At 39.4% G+C, this 20904-nt stretch overlaps 1 protein-coding gene across 10 annotated transcripts in view; it reads left to right on the top strand.

Annotated features, from left to right (window-relative positions):
• CADPS2 (calcium dependent secretion activator 2) overlaps positions 1 to 20904 on the top strand; it is a 303802-nt gene that overhangs the window by 54479 nt on the left and 228419 nt on the right. For all 10 annotated transcript variants that reach the window (XM_048934391.1, XM_048934396.1, XM_048934392.1 and 7 more), the window contains exon 2: positions 6678 to 6791. In XM_048934391.1, the coding sequence (XP_048790348.1) occupies positions 6678 to 6791 (114 nt within the window). The remainder of the gene's footprint in view (positions 1 to 6677; positions 6792 to 20904) is intronic.

Below are 20904 nucleotides of genomic sequence, written 5' to 3' on the forward strand. Positions count from 1 at the left end.
CAAAGAGGGCAGATTTAGGTTGGATATAAGGAAGAAGTCTTTTAAAGTGAGGGTGGTGAGGCACTGGAATGTGTTGCCAGAGATGTGGTTGATGACCTGTCCACAGGGAGACTTTGAAGGCAGGGCTGGATCAGCCCCTGGGCAACCTGATCTAGCTATGCATGTCCCTGTTCGTTGCAGGGAAGTTGGACTAGATGGCCTTTAAAGGTCCCTTCCAACTCTAAAGATTCTATGATCTATGATTTAGAAAGAAGTGTCCTAGAAGTGGATTTAGCTGACCAATACATTATCGGTAATGTTTCTGGATTTTAAATGGCTAACAGACCAGCAAGAGATAAATGATATGTTGCACTTGCTTGATTGTGAAGAATGAGATATTTGTTTGGTAAATGTATTATCTGGTTTTGTAAATCTACTATTTGACTCTGAGCACTGAATTGTTGTGCAGTCGGTATGTACACATGGCAGTCTGATCTGAGTGACAGCAAGCAGACTTTTAAAGACAGTGTTTTACTTGGAATAAATTCAGCTTTAAGAAAATTGTGTCTATATATATATATAGCAAACAAAAACAAAACTAAAGTTGCTAAGTTACAGCAAAATATTTATCCACTATTTAGAAAATGAAAGCCATGTAAGCAATGAAGTAAGGGAGAGCGTATACTGTATAGAGCCATTGCTGTACACCATGAGGACGTGCATAGTTCAGCAGTCACCACAGCTATCCTGTTCTAGCACTGAGGTTCTCTAATACTATTTATTTAGTCTCCTCACAGGAAAATCTCTTGAGCAATTCTCTAAAAATGATCACTCTCCACCTGTGCTCTAAAAGACAGGTAATGTTCTTGTTTGTGCAGACAGTCACTGGAAAGAGAGACAAGGATAAGAGAAGGGGAAATGGAATGAGAATCGCTGTTGATAACTGGCTATTTGCCTTGCAGGCTTGTTCTCATCGTGAATATAAGATTAAGCTCACTAGCAGCCAGGAGTGTGGCACAAGCATTTTGTAGCTCTGGAAGGAGAGGATAATGGTAGGCTCAGACTCAGGTTCTGTGTCCTGCCTGTGACTCACAGGGGCAGTACGTGTGTCTTTCCAGTGGCTGACTCTTGAAATAAAGCCCTTCCCACCAACAAGGTCGGTCTGGGATGAAGGCTTGGCTGGCTCGAGAGCTTGGCAGCAGTGGGCTGTGTTCATGTTGGTGTTTATAAGGCCCCTGTGGAAAGAGGTCAATCACTGTGGTGGGTTGACCAGTACCTTGCACAGCTGAGCCAGGAGACCCTATAGGTGAGATCCTGTAACAGAGATCCTCGGCCTGAGATTCTGCTGTAGTTGGTGGACTTGAGAAGGTAGAAGTCAAGGGCCTGGTGTTTAGATCATCACAGAATTGTAGGGGTTGGAAGGGACCTCCAGAGATCATCGAGTCCAACCCCCCTGCCAAAGCAGGTTCCCTACAGCAGGTCGCACAGGTAGGCATCCAGGCAGGTCTTGAACGTCTCCAGAGAAGGAGACTCCACCACCTCCCTGGGCAGCCTGTTCCAGTGCTCCGTCACCTCACTGTAAAGAAGTTCTTGCGCATGTTTGTGCGGAACTTCCTATGCTGCAGTTTCCAGCCGTTTCTACAGCTCATCATTTCTACAGCTGACATTCAAGGCAGAGTGAAAGCGTGTGAAACAACATCTGAAAAAAAAAAATCAACAATAAAACAGCCACGTAAAGCACATTTTGTAGACGGCAGTGGAGCTGAGGCTGCATACTTGCTTCAGGGATTCTTGGGTTGGGTCCTCCCTACCCCTTGTAGCCTGTATGTAATCTGGCTCTAATTGCAGTCATCACTTTCTGCTATTTTTCTAAAATATCCGTATCATCTGAGGAGGAGTAATTTTACACAAATCACAGTTCTGGGTACGAGGACCTGCAACGAGCAGTTATTTCTTTGCCGTATTTCCAGAACTGCCACAAGGTGGCAATGGCTCCGATGTTATTCTTCCCTGCCAGCTCTGGGATTGTTGTATTTGCCGGGAGCAGGGTCAGCTGCTGGCTGTGGCCGTAAGGCAGCATCTGGGGCATGGAGCAGGGAGGCTGCTGATGCCCTTAGTTCTGAACGATAAAATTTCTTGAGTGATGCTTATGTTGTGGTGACGTAGGTTTTTGCTGGCTGTTGTTGGCTGCAAATGTTCAAGGCGCTACTGAGTTGCTCAGCGTGCAAGGATAGAAGGATAGAAAGGATAGAAGATGCCTTAAGCCTAGCTCCTCTGAAGCTAGAATTTTCCTTTCTCTTTCTTTTTTCTTTTTTTTCAAATAAAAGAAAAAGTTTTACTGCTCCAAATCCACATATGCTTGAGTTTTCTTTTAAAATATTGTATTTATTATTTAATGAATGGAACCATGTTACAATGGAACAATTCCCTGAACTGCTAGATGTTTAAAATGCAGCATCTTACAAAAAATAGAATTAAACCCCACATTTGTAAGTTCCATTTATTGAATTTGTTAAAGGCATAAGGGGAGATGAAACAGGATTGCCTCTAGGTTTTCATACTCCAGTTTCACATTAGAAGGAATAAAGCATCTAAAACAAATCTCTAAGATAATGCTTTAGGAGGAATATGCTGGGGATATGTAACACATTGTTGAGGTGTTAAATGCAAGGTGAGAATTTTTTAATACTTAATTGCATGCAACTGTTGTGATACATTTGCATTACTCTGTACATTATGAAAAGCGAAACTATTCCTGCAACTTGAACAAAAAATACTCTTAATTAAATAGTTCTGAGAAGTCTGTTCTAGCTTTTACGTTAATTTTCTTTGATATTCTCCTATGTTTATCAGATCTGTGAAGTAAAAAAATAAATGTAAGCGTTTGTAAAAGGCAAACTGGATGGAGGGATATATATGTATATTTTTTTCTGTTGCGTGACTGCAATAAAGAAAAAGCAAATTTTAGGTTGGTTAATCTTTTTTTCCCTTAAAGTTGGCTTTATTTATCTTCAGTCATTCTACAGAATGCAATCAAACCTGATATTCTGAGATGCTGGAATTTAGTTATACATTCTCCCATGAAGCAGCAGGAGCTATTTATGAAGTATCAAACAGAGTTAGGACAACAGATTTCATATCACTGAGAAAGAAAAATCCAAATAAAGCATACAAAACTGAAGCAGGTTGATGGGATGTGACAGAATTAGTGAGGCTTCACGCCATTCTTCAGGTGATCATCTGAATTCAGTTTTATATTTGGGGGGATGTGGTAATGTTAAAATATTTTTTAAAACTTTGCTGTTTGTGGCTCTTTCTATTAGGATCAAAATGTGGGCGTGGAGGCACTGTAAGATGTAGAGAAGTACTTGTGAGGGGCAGAATGCAGTGGTCAGCTACATGTGGGTACTGTACAGAGGAGAGGGCACAGATACAGCGGAGAAGTTCTGGAATAGAAGGATGCTATGTGGTCTTTATGTGAGCTCTTATAGGAGAAAATGCAGAACAGAATTACCATCCTTAAGTTTAGGCACTTCTGATGGTATCCTAGTTATGTATGGTGTCCTTGATGTCCTCATTTCTCATCTGTTGTTGACCAAGTGGGCAACTAAATAGGATGGTGAAGTGCTGGCACAGGCTGCCAGGAGAAGCTGTGGATGCCTCATCCTGGAGGTGTTCAAGGCCAGGTTGGACGAGGCCTTGGGCAGCCTGAGCTGGGGGATGGCAATCTGCACATGGCACGGAGGTTAGAAGTAGATGGTCTTTAAAGTCCTCTCCTACCTAAGCCTTTCTATGATTTCTGTGACTTCAGAATAACTCAGACATGGGATGGTTGAGCTGCTTGGCTGTGTCCGTTGGTTGAGGTGCCCTCTGCAGACACTTGTTATTCTCCATATGCAATTATGTGATTCTCAATTAGACTTCTCTTTCTTCCTGCATTTCATCTATTACTTCCACTGTTAGTTTGTTTTCTAGAGACATTTGGCTGCTGATTGACTTATGCTTATGTATACATTAAAAATGACCACCAGCAACAAAAGGAGCATAATTCACTGGTGGTCAGTGTTCTGTCAGATGTGAAAACAGAGGACCAATAGGCTGCAGTGGGCTGTGATAACTTATTTTGTCCTGGCATCTCTACATATGACAGTACTGGGGACTTGTAAAATGTCCTTGCCCAGTGGAGTTAGAGAGCTCTCACAGTTTCTTGTAGCATCAGTTTAGTTCTCAGAATCGTTCTCCTTATTGTGTTCAACATACATTTTATATACCATTCACCTACAAGCCAGGAATTCCTGTCCCTCTAATCAGTTGATTGGTCTAGCTTCTCCCAAAACACACTGATAAAGGATGAAAGGTTTCTTAAGTGTGATAAGATTAACAATGCATACAAAAAGAACCTCCTGTTTACTCTTAGAGCAAACAGATACCATTTGCTCTGTCTTACACTCCATACTCCCAAGGTTTCACACTGATAGGGTCTATCAAGGAGTCTGATAAACTCTTTGCTGACTCACGGTTACATCTTCCCCCACAGTAAAATGTACTGCTTCTTAGTGCAACATACAGTTTTTCATATTTTTTCCACTGGAATTAATATTACTTTTAGTTTTGCAGAAGAGCTTTGTTCCTTACTGTTCAGATTTCACACTAAGATATCAGTAATTTAAGAAACATAAAATGACTCTCAAATGCCACTCAAATCATAGAATTACTACCTGAAGTAATGAATATGAAAGCCATATATAAATATTTTAAAGGCATTCCAGTTTGCTGAACTATGATGGTTAGAAATGAGAAAGCCAGAATTAAATTTATATTTCGTTGCCTTATTCATAATGTTTTTGTTTGATATGCGGGTAATAGACAAGCAAATCACCTAAAGAATGAAGTCTGCGAGCAGGAAAACACATTTCCATAATTGCTTTGGCAGGAAGCCCGCGTGCTCTCGCTGCGGAGCGGTGGATGCTCCGCAGGACGGAGGAGCTGCGCGCTCTGCAGGGCGCACCGTCTGCACCAAGGTCGGCTCTTCTCAGCTCCCCTGTGACAGCAAGCGTGTGTTTACCTTTGAGCACAGAGCTCCAAATGTCCTTAATGATTTGTGTGCGCTGGTAGCTCAGCTTGTCTAGTCTTTAGCAGGTGAGAGAAGAATAGGGGAGTTGAATAAAAGGGATCTGCGTATCTGGCAATAATGTTTGATTTCCACTGCAGCTGTTAATTTGTGGTGCAGGTTCTGCACAAGGAATGGAGGTCTCAGATGGGTGCGTAGGTGCATTTGTTGTTTACATGTGGACACAAAACCTATGCTTCTCTGACATTGATTTTGGTAGCAGTGGTGCATGCTGGCAGGCTGTCAGTGCTGGCCTGCTGCTCTCGAGAGGAACTCTTCCAAGCCACAGCAGCTTCTGCTGACGTTTGCTTATCTCAAGTGGAGGCCTTTTCTTGTGTGGAGGTTTCCTGGGGCTTGTTCTGCGCTGCTAATCATTACACTAAGATGGTGAACAGAACTATCTATTTTTAATGTTCAGATTCTTTTTTCAAAGGCATCATTTCTGGCTTTGCTTTGCTACTGCCTACGTTTCACCATTTTTCAAAGGATTCCTCATATCATTCACATGATATCTATACGATCGTCTTCTGTGAAAATAAGAAAGCTTTTGCATTTGATTTGGAGACAGTTTTCAAATAGAAGCACATGAGCTGGAGAGTGTGATGTAAGATGAAAATCCTCCTTTGATATGAAGGATGTAAAGGTTGTTCAAGGTAGGAGCATTAGGAAGATAGCAGTAATTTTTTTAATCCCTTAACAATACTTTAGCTTAAATGGCTTCAAAGTGGCTAGACTAGATATCTGAAAGCATGAAATCACCATACATCGTGCAGGTGCCAAAAAGTTCCAATGTAAGAATCACTGATGCAGTTGAGGTAATGCTATTTGTTGCAGGTTAGCCATTACAGATAGAACTTTCTGCTCTCAGAAAAAAGAAATCTTGCTATACGCTTATTTTAACTAGGCAAAAAACAGGAAAGATGAACAAGCTTTTCTCCCAGTTGTGCTTGAGTTTTTGTAATGTTGAAGTTCAGAAATTAGGAAACAAAGGCTTTACATTAATGTTTAAATTCTGAGAAAGCAAAACAACTGGCTTTAATTGTTGCCCGGTTTTATTAGTATATGTTAGTAGGAGTCCGCTTTGGTGTGACGTTTTCACTTCACACAAATTTGATGAGGAGAGAAATATCATACTGAATACTTCAGGAGTTGAAATAGCCTTGTAAGAAGCTTGTCTGGCTCCCAGAAGAACTTTGAGATTTTGATTTTTCCCATAACACTAAACTCTAATAAAACAGGTTGTTTGCAAGGCTTAGGCTTGTAATGTTCTCCATTAAGAATCTGCTTTCAAATGCACTCAGCTTTGATGTGAAATCCACTGAAAGAAATTCAGTGTCTGTCTGGGAGACTCATGGCTGCTGTTGTCAGGTTGTTTGTCTGACCTTCTTCATGGTGGTGTAGCATCGATGGCCTGAAGTCCATGCACTGCAGATTCAGCATCTTTATTCAATTTTCTTCAGTGAGCATACTTGTTAAATGTGAAGATGGTAGTGCTTGGACAACAAATGGAAGCTACTATAATGCTGCATGTCTTATTTTGAGACTGAACTCAATTTGTAATCATTCTTCTCCTCTCTTTCTTCCATAGCTTAATAAGCAGCAGCTACAGACACTGAAAGAACGTTTCCAGGCCTTTCTGAATGGGGAGACACAAATCGTAGCAGATGAAGCGTTCTGTAATGCTGTGCGAAGTTACTATGAGGTAAGTTGTATGCTTTATTTTACTATGCTCTTTAAGAAGTTCATAGGATTTCTTTTAATGGAGATTTAAGAGAAGGAATTTTAGGTTTTGAAAGCTGTGAGCTTGCACACATTCTAGAAGCAGCCTCCTACTCCAGCTTTGTCATTTAGTAAGTGGAAATCCACTGCGTTGGAAAGCAGATAAACTGAAATGGAAAATATCCACTTGTTTTGAAGAAGGGGGAAAAGAAAAAGACAAAATGAAAAACTCCTGGTGCTAAAAATCTTTCTGGCAGCATTTGACACAACTCAGCACTGCTACTTTTATCTCCATATGTCTAAGTTACCTCTTTTAATCAGAGATTCACTTGTAAGTTACCATCTTGAGAAATGTGTCCTCTAATTTCTAGTTACTGTGCAGGATTTTTGGAGAGGAGCTGCTGTTCTCTTCCCAAAGCAGCAAAGCTTTCCACGTGACTGGGCCACATCTCACCTTCTGCTGTAGCTTCCTGGGGACGTTCTGTGGCTGCCTCCATCAGTGTAGATCTTCAAATGTGCTTTTAATTGCACAAGGCATAGATCCTTTTCCAGACCAAGAGGACACTTCTCTGTTCTTTTTGCAAATTCAGCAGCATGTGGTTAGAGAATTTATATTCTCTAACCTGCTGTTAGCAAAGGGTACAGTGAATTCATTTCTAATGCAGCTTAAACTTGTTCAACAAATCACAAGGGCTGTGTGTTAAACTTGTGTTTGTCTAAAAGTCTTTTTCCATATTTCACTCTGCCACACCTTCTTCAAATTTCTTAGCTTTTTCATATATTGTTCATCCTTGTTCTTTGTCAGCTATTCTTTGCTATTGAGTGAAAATTTTCTTCAGAGAAAAAAAAATTATAACTGGTGTTCTAGCTTGCCTTCACCTCTATGAAATTATGTTGCACAGAAAAAGAAGAGGTAAAAAGGGTCAAAAGGGCTCTCTGTCACACAGAAATGTGAGAATTCAGCATGGGTTTCTCCACGTCACAGACGGATCAGTACTGTGGCAGTTAGAGTAAGTGAAATATCAGAAGTGCACTTGTGAAAGGATGGGAATGACTGGGTTACAAGTTGGTGGGTGAAGGACAAAAATATGCACGTTCATGAGGTTGTACACAGGGGTGCAAGAACAGTGTAGGAATCTTTAGAAGATAATCCTTTTTTCTCTATAACTGATGCAGAAGTTAAGACTGGGAGGAAGAACAGTTTGGAAGATGCTGCAGAGCAACACTGAGCTAATTTGCTGCCCAGCAACAGGCTGTAAAGGAGTGGGATATTTCAAGATACTAAACATGCAGTAGAATTGAAAAGGATGTAATATTTATTTTCTTCCTTTAAAGAAGCTGTGTGAGAAGCTTAATGTGTTAGAGAAATTAACCTTTGTTTTGAAAAGGATGTGACAGTGAATAAAGATTTTAAATTCTTAAACAGTAATTGTACAGTTAAATTCATTTGCATCTGTTAATGAAATTATTAATGAAATTATATCTTTTTAGTTAAAAGCTTTACTTAATAATCCAAGGTCCCTCTATAAATTGGAAGACAAATTTTTAAAGTCATTTTAGCTGTTCACCAGTTTTTATTCTATGTGCAAATGTTCTAGATATCTGGTTTTAAACAGAGGCTTCCAAGGATCTTGGCATTACTATCAAGGCTGCAATGACAGTAGGACTGTCTCTGGGCTGATGGGATCTTGATCCACTATTAGTGCACCGTAAATGATCTGCCAGCCATTACTAAGTGCACTCCACTTCCATTTTTTTTCCAGATACTGGAAACAATTTCCAGTTCTGCAAATTGAGATGGCATTTGCAAGTAATTTTTAGTTCATTTTCAAGTTAGGAGTGAATACTTACATTGGATTTAATGAACACTGTGAAGGCAGAATCAACTGACCAGGAGACGTAATTCAATCTACTGCTGTTCTTCAGTGTTCTTTAATCAACTCTTGTGCATCTGACCACGTATTATCATTTATTTGTTTCTTGTGCCCTTTTCATTTGCTTCACTATCCTGTCATTGAAAATATTAAGCTCTACCACTTCTTTGTGAGCTTACCTGATGCTACACTCTAATGCTTCCTCATCAGTATGTCATCCACGTGTGGTCCAGCACATCTCCTGTTTGGGCACACATTTTTAGTAATTTGAATGGGGACATACTACTTATCAGCTTTAACATTAATTTCCTTATACTGTAGCTGCTGAGTTACAGTTTAATTTTATCTTACATGAGAGGAAACAAATACGTGGTCTGCACAGTAATTATTTTACTCTGAAAATGATTAATTTCTCTTTAATCTTACACAATAGTCATGGTTTGAAACTTATTACTAGCCAGGCTAGTCTCATTACTGCCGGTAGTTTTCCGCACCCAATTTTTTATCTTTAAATATGAAAGAAAAGGTTTGATTTGGGTTTATGACATAAGTCCTGTGTTATTAGTTTCAGCTGTTTGAAATCATTATAACTGTTTTCAATTACAGATTTTGTTCAGAATTTTTCATCTTTTAGAATCTAGAAGAAAGTCTCTAGGATTTAGGAACTTATTGTAGCTCAGTCTTTGATTTATTTCTAGCAATAGTTGCTGATAGAGTTTGTTTATTATTAATACCAATTTCTCTGTGTCGTAAGAGAGTCAGGATTGTGTTGGAAGTGTCATACTCCTGTGTAAGAAATACCTGGGGAGGTTGACACTGGTCAGTGTTGTGTCTTTGCTAATGTTTATATGGGTTTTAAGACTTTCTGTTAATATCTTGGGATTATTTTCCATTTATTGTAGAATTCAGATGGGAAAACAATTGAAAGAAAAAGTTGTGTCAGTTTTTCTTTCATCCTCTGAAAATGCTTTTTTTTCCTGTTCTGTGCAATTACTGTCCCCTAGCCCTACACCACATTTTCTGAGGTCTCTGAAATTCAGTGTATTTTCCTTGTATATACATATATATTTCCTTGTATATATCATTTAGACATTTCCTCTTCCCCTCTGTTTTTGTTTGTTGTTGTTTTTTTTTATGAAAAGATAAATAAATGTTTACAATTGCATTTCTGTAATCATTCAGAATTAATGATGTGTGTGTGTGTTTGTGTGTGTGTTTGTGTGTGTAAAATTCCGTTGCAGACATTAAGACAGATTCTAATCTGCAGAACATTGGATCTTTGTGGTGCTTTCTGGATGAAGAGAAAAATTCAATCATATGATTATTTATAATAAAATAATAAGTAATTATATTGGACACACTGCTAAGTGTAAAATTGACAGAGGAATTTATGAAATAAAATGTTTATTTGCATATTTCAATCCTGTTTGTTCTACAGATATATATATATACATATACATGTGTACGTATATATACATATATACATATATTCTTTCATATTCTTGTATGTTCTTTTGTGGAGACTGGAAAATGCTTTTGAGTAGAGCGCTAAGGTTTGTTCACCACCTAAGACATAGCCTACAATGAATACACACCTATTAAACTTATGGTGTTGATTCTTCAGTCTTGAGCATATGCAGTCTTAGGTATGAACAGTGTAGGGCAGAGCACTGTGATGAGCATTTGAAATAATGACAGCTTGTTCAATATTATAATGATTGCACACTCTGAGGTTATCAACTCTCTGCTTAAAGCATTTTGCAGCTGCAAAAGTTGTATTTACTGGTGTTTTTCCTGTTTTTCTTGCTTCTTCATTTTAAGTATGTGGTTCTAACTCGTAATTACTGCATGCTGGTTAAATCTCAATGTTAAAAGCAGGATCTGTAGCAGTTGGCACTGAGAGTTTTTCATAATTTAAAATCAGACCTAGTTTGACTGTACATATTAGCCTACGATATGGAGATCATACTTAATTTCTAGTTCAACTCAGGTGTTGAAGTCCTTGGCAGTTTAAACTCCTGCCTGCTGCAATCTGACAATAGGAAAGTACTGAGGTGTGGCCAATAGAGACACATGAGACAGGAGGTCAGTGTGTGATCTCAGCTACTGGGTCTGCATCTCCTGGAGGGGGCTTGGGATGGATTTAAAAAAAAAAAAAAAAAAAAAAAGTGGCATAAAAGTAGAAAAGCAACCAAGATCACCAAGAACAGAGGTTCCAAGTCTACAACTTTCTAAGTGAGAAGAGAGACTGTTTCATTCACTCCATAGAAGAGGGACTGGATGACACCTTTCAGCTTCTGCAGTAGGTAGAGCAAGCATCCTTTGAAAACCTTTACCTTCTGGTCCAAAATACTGAAGGGCCAGCAGAGGCCTTTGAGATCTGCAAGAGATCAACAGGGCTGCTGGAGGCAAAAAGCACCTTCTTGCCCTTCAGAAAGGACTCTCAATGTGGTAAACAGCAGTCACTGATGTGGTAACCAAACAAAGTCAAGATGGGCTAACTTCAACCTTGAGTGTGAGCAGCTGGGCTGTTAAGGAGTTTGTAAGATCTGTAGAGACAGGGAGCGAAAGAAAATTCTGTATAATATTATTGCCGATGTCTGCCAGTGCAGATACACCTACCTAGCATCACTGATTCCTTATTTTGATCAAAACTATGCAGACTTTTAGAGGAATCATGAAAATATCTTTCTTCCCTTAATGCAGAATGGTTGTTTGGCCAATAATGGAAGCATGTGGTAGCATCACAAAAGCATCATTCTTTGCACTTACCCTTAGAAAAGGATGAATTTTTCTTTGGACCTTTTTAAAATTCTTTTTATTATTACAACATTTGGATGTTGAGTTAGTCTGGAATAAAAATGAGTATTTTTGTAAAGACAGGAGTGAAGGAGTGATGCCATTTCTGTCAATAATCATGGAATAAAATGTAAAGATTTTTGTAGTTATGTCAAAGAAGGGAGGGACAAAAGTATCTCAGTGGTGAAAATGCAGCAAGGCAGTAGCTTCCTGGACTAAGTGATGATTTGGCTGCCTTTATGGCTTGATTTTAATGTCATCTATTTTAGGTACATGGTTTTTATTCAAGGCAGCAAAAGGCATGATGATGAAGATGACCCTAAAAGAACTAAACAGCATCAAAACATGGTACACACAAAACAGATAGTAATTAAATGTTATAATGTTCTGTTTTGATATTAGCAAGGCAAAATAATGGAATCAGTAGATCAAACGTATTTAAATACATTAAGATAAAATTATAGAAGCCTAATGGATTTCAGCTGATTTATGCTTTCATTTTGTTTTTCGTGAAAGCCATACATAACTATATTGAGGGATATGGGCTTTTTGCTTTCTTTAGATCCTTTTCAAAAACCTGAGCGTTAGAACAGTTTGAAGCCATGGCTGTAACAGTCCCTTTGCAGAAGTGGTCTCCGCAGTATGTTTCCTTGCATTAACTCTAAGATGATCTGGTGTTTGGCTTTGTGAGGGAGCCTTTCAGCAACAAATGTGTACAGTTGCACTCACCAGCATTTGTACATTTGTTTCTTTTCAGTTGTCTTCAGACTTTGACAAGCTTCAGCATAACATTGGTGTGGGGCTGTTATTTTGAGGTCTGTCACAGGGCATTTCTTTGAAAAGCTTTAGTAAAATGTTTTTAGGCCACCTCCGAGAGAGACACACAGAAAATTTACTTAATGAAGGTCATGCACTTCATTGAAGAAACTCCAGTGCCTCCAACGTTTTGGATCAGTAGCCTCAATTTGGCATGTAATGGAGGTTGCAGCCTAATTATGTTCCTCGGAGAAGTGAAGGGGAGATAAGGCACGATGAATTCAAACTTGCTTTACATAATCTAACCCACTCTGAGCTGAGGAGAGTTAGCTGGATTGCAGCTCCATGGTGCGTGGCCTCCCCTCAGGGCCTGCTGTTCTGTTGTTCGTGTGTAGAAAGTGTGTCAGCGATGGAATCCTCTCATTTCTTGCTTTACAAACAACTACAGCTAACTGTTTTCTTTGTCTTCCTAAAGAATAAGTGCCCCTTTTTCATTTCCACCCCCATGGCTTCAGAGGAGCAGAGGATTTTGCGGTGCATCTACACAGAATATAATTGGCAACTGTTGAGGCTGTCTGTTTCAATCTCTTTAGACACTGGTATTTGTGGATAATCATTGATAATTTGACTGAGGATGTCATGCAGTTTTCATATCAGCATTACAAATGTAATTACAGCAGATCTTTCTCTCAAACTTCTAAATGAGGTCGTTGAGGGAGGGAGAGCAGTGTTTTAATTGCACCTGTCTTAGCTCTGCAAGAGGTGTGTGCAGATAGGAATAGAGGAAGAAACGGCTCATTGAATGTGAATTAAAATATCCCAGTAACTACTCTTATTGTTTGCTTTTTTGACTGCTGTTGTTAAAGGGCAATATGGAATATCTTGTGTACTCAACACTGCAGAAGTAATTAGTGTTGGGTGAGGTACATCTCTACTATAGGGAGCAGCTCCTGACATTATTTACTTGTTTAACAGACACACACGATTTACCTAATAATCTGAACAAAACAGTTAGAACACCAAGAATGGCTCAAACTGTTACACAACAGTGAATTTGTTCACCATTGCTTAATTATTTTTTCTCCTAATCCTATCACTGTTTTTCTGTGTCTCAAAGGAAACAAAAACTTACCTAGGCTTCAGTTTTGCAGTTGGCAGGAAGATGCACTGAGACAGATTGTACACATTTTTGTTGTTGATGCTTTGTGAATTGAACACAAGCAGTTTTTCTGGTAGGCTGATACCTGGTATTACAGGTGACAATGTAACATCAGTGCTTCAGAAATCTTAAAGTGATGCTCAAATATTCTTTTTTTTCAATATATAAATCATTATATTGAAGGATTTCTATTTCTTTCATTAGATATGCAAATGATGACAACTCTTAATCTTTTTAAGTTATCTTCCCCTCTCTCTTTTCAGTGATATTTAAAAATTAGACCAGGTCTAAGCATGGGCCCTCCAGGCCCTGTAGAAGGGAAAAGACTTCTGCAAAGTATTTCATTATGAAGTTACGTTAATACCAGTGAACTTTCCTTTGTGCCTTCATTTTGTCATCTCTGTTTTGTGCTCCCATTGGAGCCTGTTTTAGGGTCTCTCAAGAATAACAGAGAGCAACCAGATACTTTTTCAGCAGTCAGATATTTGATGTGCTCTGTGACTTGCTGCCTTTCTCCATGACCAGAGGAAGCATGCAGTTTAATATCAGTAGTACACTGGAAGACTCTGAATAGAATGTAAGTGAAAATTCTGATAGGATACCTACAGACTCTTATCAGCCAAAGTCTGTCCAACCAGTGTCTCTTTCTCTTTTCCCCAACTCTGTAGGCACTGGAATTTTCTCACATCATTTCTTTAGGTTTCCAGTTTTGATGAGAGTTTCACTGTAGAAAGCTGCCATAATAATATTTTTCTAATTAACCATTCTACTGGATAAGCAACTAGTAGCTGAAATATTTCTTCACCTTAAAAAAGGCAGAACAAACAACCCATGTGTGAAGAAATAATAAAGGAGAAAACCTCCTGTTTTCCTGTATCAATGTGTAGAATTTTTAGGACTCAGATTTACTTTGGGTATTATTTCATTTATTCTTAGATTTCTAGGTGGTGGGGGGAAAAAAAAAGTCATTTGGATGTTTCGATAGAACTCTCTGTTACCATTTTACTTTGTGACAGAAACTTTACCTTTATAGATGTGTGACTTGTCAAAATCTCTTAAACTTCAAAGTAGTATCTTGGAAAAGTGGCATTTTCTGCTTATTGGCAAATTAAGAATCTCTGAGTAAACCAATCTGGAGGAAACAGGGCAGAAAGGGATGAAAAAGGTCAGCAAATGAATGGCTAAAATTTAGAAGGCAGTAAATGAGAAGTGATCACACTGATCTCCCTCAACTGCGTTTAATTTCTATTCTGTTACTAATTACAAAGGAAAGCAGCAAATTCTTACATCTCAAGAATTGTGAAGGCAAGAAATGAACAGTGATGCAAATATTTACTTAGTGATTATTTTCAGATTTTGATTGGTCTACATTTCCCACCACAGAGTATTGCTGAGAGGTCAAAGCAGAAAATAGGATTCTTAAGCTTTTTATTTACAGAAGTAAGCTTTGTAGTGCCATAGAGATAGCTTTTTCTATTTTATAATGCCCCATAAAGCTTTTACTCCCCTCAGAGCAAGAAAGATGTTTCTTCGAAGTTCAATCCAGCCATAAAGTTGTTAACCACCTAAGATTCTCACTCAACAAGAAACATTATCTTAAATGGAGCATGTGGGAAGAAATAGATTACCAGTTCTGTTCCAGTTAGTAATTACCTGCACAGAGCACAGCCTAGTGAACAGTAACTGCCTCTTTAAGGAAACTTGTTTCCTTTCCATTTGGCCCAGAACATTTCCCCTGATTTCTTAGTTTATTTTTTCTTATTAACTTTAGCTCATTGCTTAGCTTGCTGTTTTTCCTTTGTGTTAAGACTATTGTGTGCCTACTTAGCAGAATAAAAATGTAGAGCAAATTGCATTTTCTTGATCTGTAGTAAATAATTTGACATCAGGCATTTAATATGATCCCTGATTGGACCTTTCTCTTTTCCTGTTTCCACATGATGCTTCCAGACACAGCCCCAAATCCTGGTGTAGTTCTGGTTGCACCATTAGTTTAACTGATTCATATGTTTGTTATATTGGTTAACATGTCTTAATAATTAATACATTTAATTCCTCACAAGTTACATCAAAGCAAGTGATTGGCAGAAAAATGCATGGGCAGGGGAGGCCCACATGACAGTTTCCTCACATGTTCAAGTCAGTTTCAATCATCAGGGACTCATGGGGCCTCCTCTGCTTGGCCCTCTTTCCATCACTGCTAACAACGTAACGTGATTGAACAGTTTTTCAGGTTTAGCTTTCAGCAAGATCCAGAATCCATTCATTTCTTTGTACTTACTGTAATGGAGCGGTTCTTAGTTGCAATCTATCCATTCCTTCTCTGCTTATGTTGGGAGGGAATTATGAACCTGCAGAAGTGATCCTAAAATAGCAGCTGTTTTTGGCTTCTGCGTAGTGGCATCTTGTCCTAACGCCTTTCCTTTCCAATTGTGTAAAGACCAAACAGGGTGGTCCTTGGGGCTCAGTAACTGACATAACTTGTGCAGCTGGAAAAGAAAGTTCTTTCTGAAATACAGGTTTTGATCTGAGAGTTGCAGCAGGAATCATTGATTAATTGTAAATGATCCTTGTTGCCGTGTTCCAACTCGTCTTCTGACTGTGCTTCAGACACGCAACAAATCCAACTGAGAAAATTAAACAAGGGAGCAGAAAGAAGTGTTGCTTTCCATTTAGTTCCATCATTTTCTCAGCATGCATGAGTTGATGAGTCCTGTGTGCCTTGGTCCTGGCAGGGGAATCAGAGGGAAACCAGTGTACGTGTGTCTTGAGGTGTACTGGGAACCCACAGATCCACCAGGATACTGCAGCTCACTGTGATGTTTCTAGCTCTGTTTTCCTCTTGGACTACTGAGCCCATCTGGGAAGTAAGCTAAAGCTTTCATCTTTCAGCATGAAAGAGATCTACCTTAGTGAGTACTGCTTCAGAGAGTCAATCTCTGCTGCTGATGAAGTGATAAAGAAGGAACGAGTAAAGAAGGACTCTCCCCCCTACTTCTTTGAGCATGTGTGAGTCACTTCTTAACTTCATTTTTCTTTTAGTCCAGAGAAAGGTCAAAAAGAGTAGACTGGCTCCCTGCTTGCCAGGTTTTAATTCTCATTTCCATGACTGTAACACTGAAATTAAAGACAAGCTTCAGAAAACTATTTGTACCTAATCAGAAATACACTCCTTTGTCTCTCTGGGTGTGATGTGCATCAATAACTACACCAGCATCTTTACATCTTCTTCATATTAGTAATGCTCAATTTACTCTGTAGCTCATCTCACGGTATGATTTTTTTTTTTTAAATGCAAGGACTGCTCTATCAAATTGTTCTGTCTGAAGAATTTTCAAATGCAGAGCTTCATCACTGAAACATGTTTCTTTTCATTTGATACCAGCCTATTTTGTTGACAAATAATGTCTTAGATGAGGTACCAGAAAGCTCACTGTTTACATATGTCATCTGAAAGAATATCAAAATCCAGACTGTAGCTGCAAATTCCATCTTTTATCTTCAGCTTCCTCCTCGGTATAATGCCACTGTTGGGAATTTCTTTTCACTTGAAACTTAAGAAACCGTTCTGACTTCAGAAGAGCTCCTGACAGTGATGTCATGCTGGTCTTAGCTGACACTAGTGCTAAATTTTCAAACAAAGACTGAAAGGAAGGGAGAGCCAAGACCATACCAAGCTACCAAGAAAAGATGAGTAAGATGTCCATCTTCATTCAGAAGACAGGTCATCACTTCTGCTGAGTAGAGCATTAATTGCTGCTGGAGGATTGAGTTTAAAACACATAGGATTCATGGCAGTGGCTGTTGACACAGATATGAATAGATATAAATTTCCTTCTCGCGGATACCTATAAAAGAAGTGCTGAGACGTCACTCCAGAGTCTCTGTGAGAAGTCCTGCTCCCTCCTGGAAGGATGCCTCATTTCTGGCATTAAACAAGGATAGGGCTTACATCTAGAGGATGAGGTTGGAACAAGCACATGGCCTTTTTTTCCTTGGTAATATCACAATGACAGGGGTCTCAGAGCTGCAGGCAGGCTGCCCTCCTTCTGCTATGCCAGCGTGATCATCTTGACCCAACAAGTGTGTGGCTGGCATCTAACTGCTCCTCTGAGTCTGGGAAGAAGAGACTGAATTGTCTGTTAGTGTTACCAGGCAGACTGATGATGCCTGGGTCAGACTTTTTACCCAAAAAATGGCAGCAAGAGAGGAAAAATGCATGTAAGTGTTGTCACAGCTGTTTTAAGACAGCCTGTTGAAAAAAGATAAGACTCCTTTGAATAGGAGCCACAGAGAAATTTCCAGGCAGTTCAGGGAAGATATTTTAACTCTTCCTCATTGTGAAATGCAGTTACTTTTCATTCTGTTATTAATTCTGAAAAGAGTAAATTGTATATATCACAGAGTCAGATTGATTACTGTGGGTGTTTTCGAGCTTAGGATTGTTTTATGGCTCTCAAACTGAAGATGCACAATTTCATTTAGTCCTCTCTCTTGACTTTTAAAATATGAAGACTCCTGACAACTCTAGGTTTCCCAATAATTCTTCAGATATGACCTCCTCTATTGGAGGAGAAGGTATATCTTCTGTCCTCAACTGAAGACAGAAGACAAGGGCTGTTTCCAAAACTTGTTCATATTCAAACAGTTACAAATCTGAGTAAGTGGTCCTGGACATCTGAAAGATAGGTATGTAAATGTGAAAAGGGACTGGAATAACTTCATGTGTCAAAAAATGAGGCACATGGAAAAAAAATACATGAGCCTGTTGTATTCCAAGTTTATGAGCCCCTATCTAATGCTTTTTAAAAGTAGTAATGACAGTAATTGACAGTGGCAGAGGAGTCTGGAAAGAGATGGTTGCCTAGGCTGAGGGCTGTGTTCAGTGTAAGCAGTAAGGAGAAATTCTCATTACTGTTAAGGAAGAAAAAGTTTTAATCAATTTCATAACATGTATGGAGAATAAAGATAAAGCAACTATTAATAATGCATACAGCATGCTTAGTTTTTGGAGATTATCCTAATTTGCTTATTAGCCTCAATTATCATAGAAGTTGTTGAGCTGATGCAGTTAAACTGTCAGAAAAGGTATGGATAAACAGCAGTGAGGGCAAGTTAACAGCTTTCACTGAAGACAACTTCCCTTTTCCACACAACAGACTATGACAAAGGAATTTATGATTTAAAAAAAAGTCCACTTGTCCTGTCAAAATAATGGTGTAGCCAGCCTGATGACAGCCCCTGAGATGGAATTTAATTTGTTACCTTCAACACCAAAAGCATTCTCTGCACAGAACAGGTATCACAGAGATCTCATTTGTCTGCCATGTGTTCGTACGCCGCTGCTTTGAGGAAACGCTCAGAACTTTAGTGTAGAGCATTCTTGTATTTTGATATACCAGTATATCAATGGAATCACAGGATTGATAGGAAAGAATATATATTGGAAATGTATGTAAATAGTAGATACTGATAGGACAAGGGGAAATTGTTTTAAACTACAAGAGGGGAGATTTAAATTAGACGTCGGGGAAATTTTTCACTAAGAGAGTGGTAAGGCAATGGCACAGGCTGCTGGAGAAGTTGTGGATGTCCCATCCCTGGAGGTGTCCACGGTCAGGTTGGATGGGGCCCTGGGAGCCTGACCTAGTGCTTAATTTAGTAGCTGACAAACCTGTCTGTGGTGAGGGGGGTTGGAATTAGATGATCTCTGAGATCACTTCCAACCCAAGCCATTCTATGGTTCAAAGTAGTGAGGTGGTTGTTTTTTGTTTTTTTTTTTTAGTTCAGTCTTTGTTATTTCTTTAAAATGTATTTATGTATCCACCTTTAAAGCATTTTTAGAAACTGGAATCAGTGATCCTGTGACAGATGTAATTCTGAGTGAATGTGGTTGGAGAGAGAAGCCTGCTCCAGTGATTTGGAAGAAGTGCACGTTATGCTTAAACTGTTCTTTTTTCATGCTTTATCAGTACAGTAACTGATTGGGAATTATTGTGGAACAAGGTAAAGTGGGTCTTTAATATACAGAAGCTTTAAAACGGAGGTCTGGAAAAGTCACAGTGACTCTTCTGAAGATGACTGTGATGAAATGTTCTTGGCACGCTGGGAGTAATTCCACTTGGAGGTAGTGGTATGACATGAAGTGGTGTGGCTGTTTCCTGGCTGCTGGCTGGTGGGCAGGGTGTCTGTGGCCAGGCAATGGTGTAAAACGCACTCATGAAAGACAGCTACAAGAAGGGCTGGAGAAGTCTAGATTTCAGCACACACATAGCCAGCTAACAAGTCCATCCAAAGACTCAGTACATTAGAGCCTACAGAAATCTATTTGTTTGTGATTATTAAGTTGGGGAAACTGCTGAGATTCTCAGTGCTTTCATCCGGGTTCACAAGGCAATGGCATTTCCTTTGCTTAGAGTTAGGTTTGAAATTTTGGGGGCTCTTGAATACTAATCAGGTACGGTGTTTGGAAAAGCAGGACTTCAGATGGGGTTTTCTAGTATTCCTGTGTTCAGTGGGAGGGCAATAACTGACCTCATCAAATTCCCCATATGGCAGTAGCTGCGGGAGTTTTCTGTGGTTATTTCTAGTTCGTTAGTGACACCGTTCCTCCTGGGAGGGGAGGACTGATTCATACTCCACAACACTCTACAGTGTTAAAAATCCACCATTCAGGAGGCAGATGGAGGTCTGCCAGGAGCCCTCCAGAGTCACTTTTGGTTGTATTTGTCTCTTCTGCCATTCACCTCCAGCAGCCGTGCTTCTGCTGAGTATGCTTCACGCTGCTTCAGCTGCAGTAGAAGCAGCAATAAATCCTGCTCTGAGGGTGACCAGGTGCTCTCTGTGTTCAATGCTGCTGGACAGGTCACTTGTTTCCTAGCTTCTCTGAGAGTTCTGCAGTGTGTGAGGTGCCTGGGGCTGCTCTGCAGGTCCCCCTGTGTCTGTTAACAGCGTGTTGAGGAGAGCTTCTGGGGTTGGAGCAGGCCAGGGCAGTGCTGGCTTTACCACTCAGGTGTTAGGGAGGGGTAGGGGCTGAAAGAATGAGGTGAGGTATCTGGTCTCAAGGAAAAGGTGTATAAAAAAAAAAAACAACACCCAAACCCACAAACAAAAAACCCACATCAAAACAAAGCTATATATACATACTTTGTGAGAGCAGTAATGGGAGCAGCAATCTACAAAATAAGGACTACAGCAAAATCAGCTTCACAGTTAGGAGAATTCATCTCATGCTGGCCACTGATTTGAATTTGAGCGTAGGGTAAATTGACTTCTTAATTTTCATTAATTTCTTAATTTCAAAGAAGGAAGTAATTATCATGGAAAAATTATCAGTTTTTGGTTGAAGATGTCATGGAGCTGTTTTTGAAATACCATGAACTCTTTAAAGGTTTCTCCCCGCAGTCCTCTTTCATACAGGATAGACTTAGGAAGTGAAGAAACTCTTCCTGGGTCATGTAAAAATAGCATTTAAAGAGCAGGATTTCCATAGCAGCATTCAGAAGCTG

This window comes from Lagopus muta, chromosome 1 (genome assembly GCF_023343835.1).
Source record: "Lagopus muta isolate bLagMut1 chromosome 1, bLagMut1 primary, whole genome shotgun sequence".
NCBI lineage: Eukaryota > Metazoa > Chordata > Aves > Galliformes > Phasianidae > Lagopus > Lagopus muta.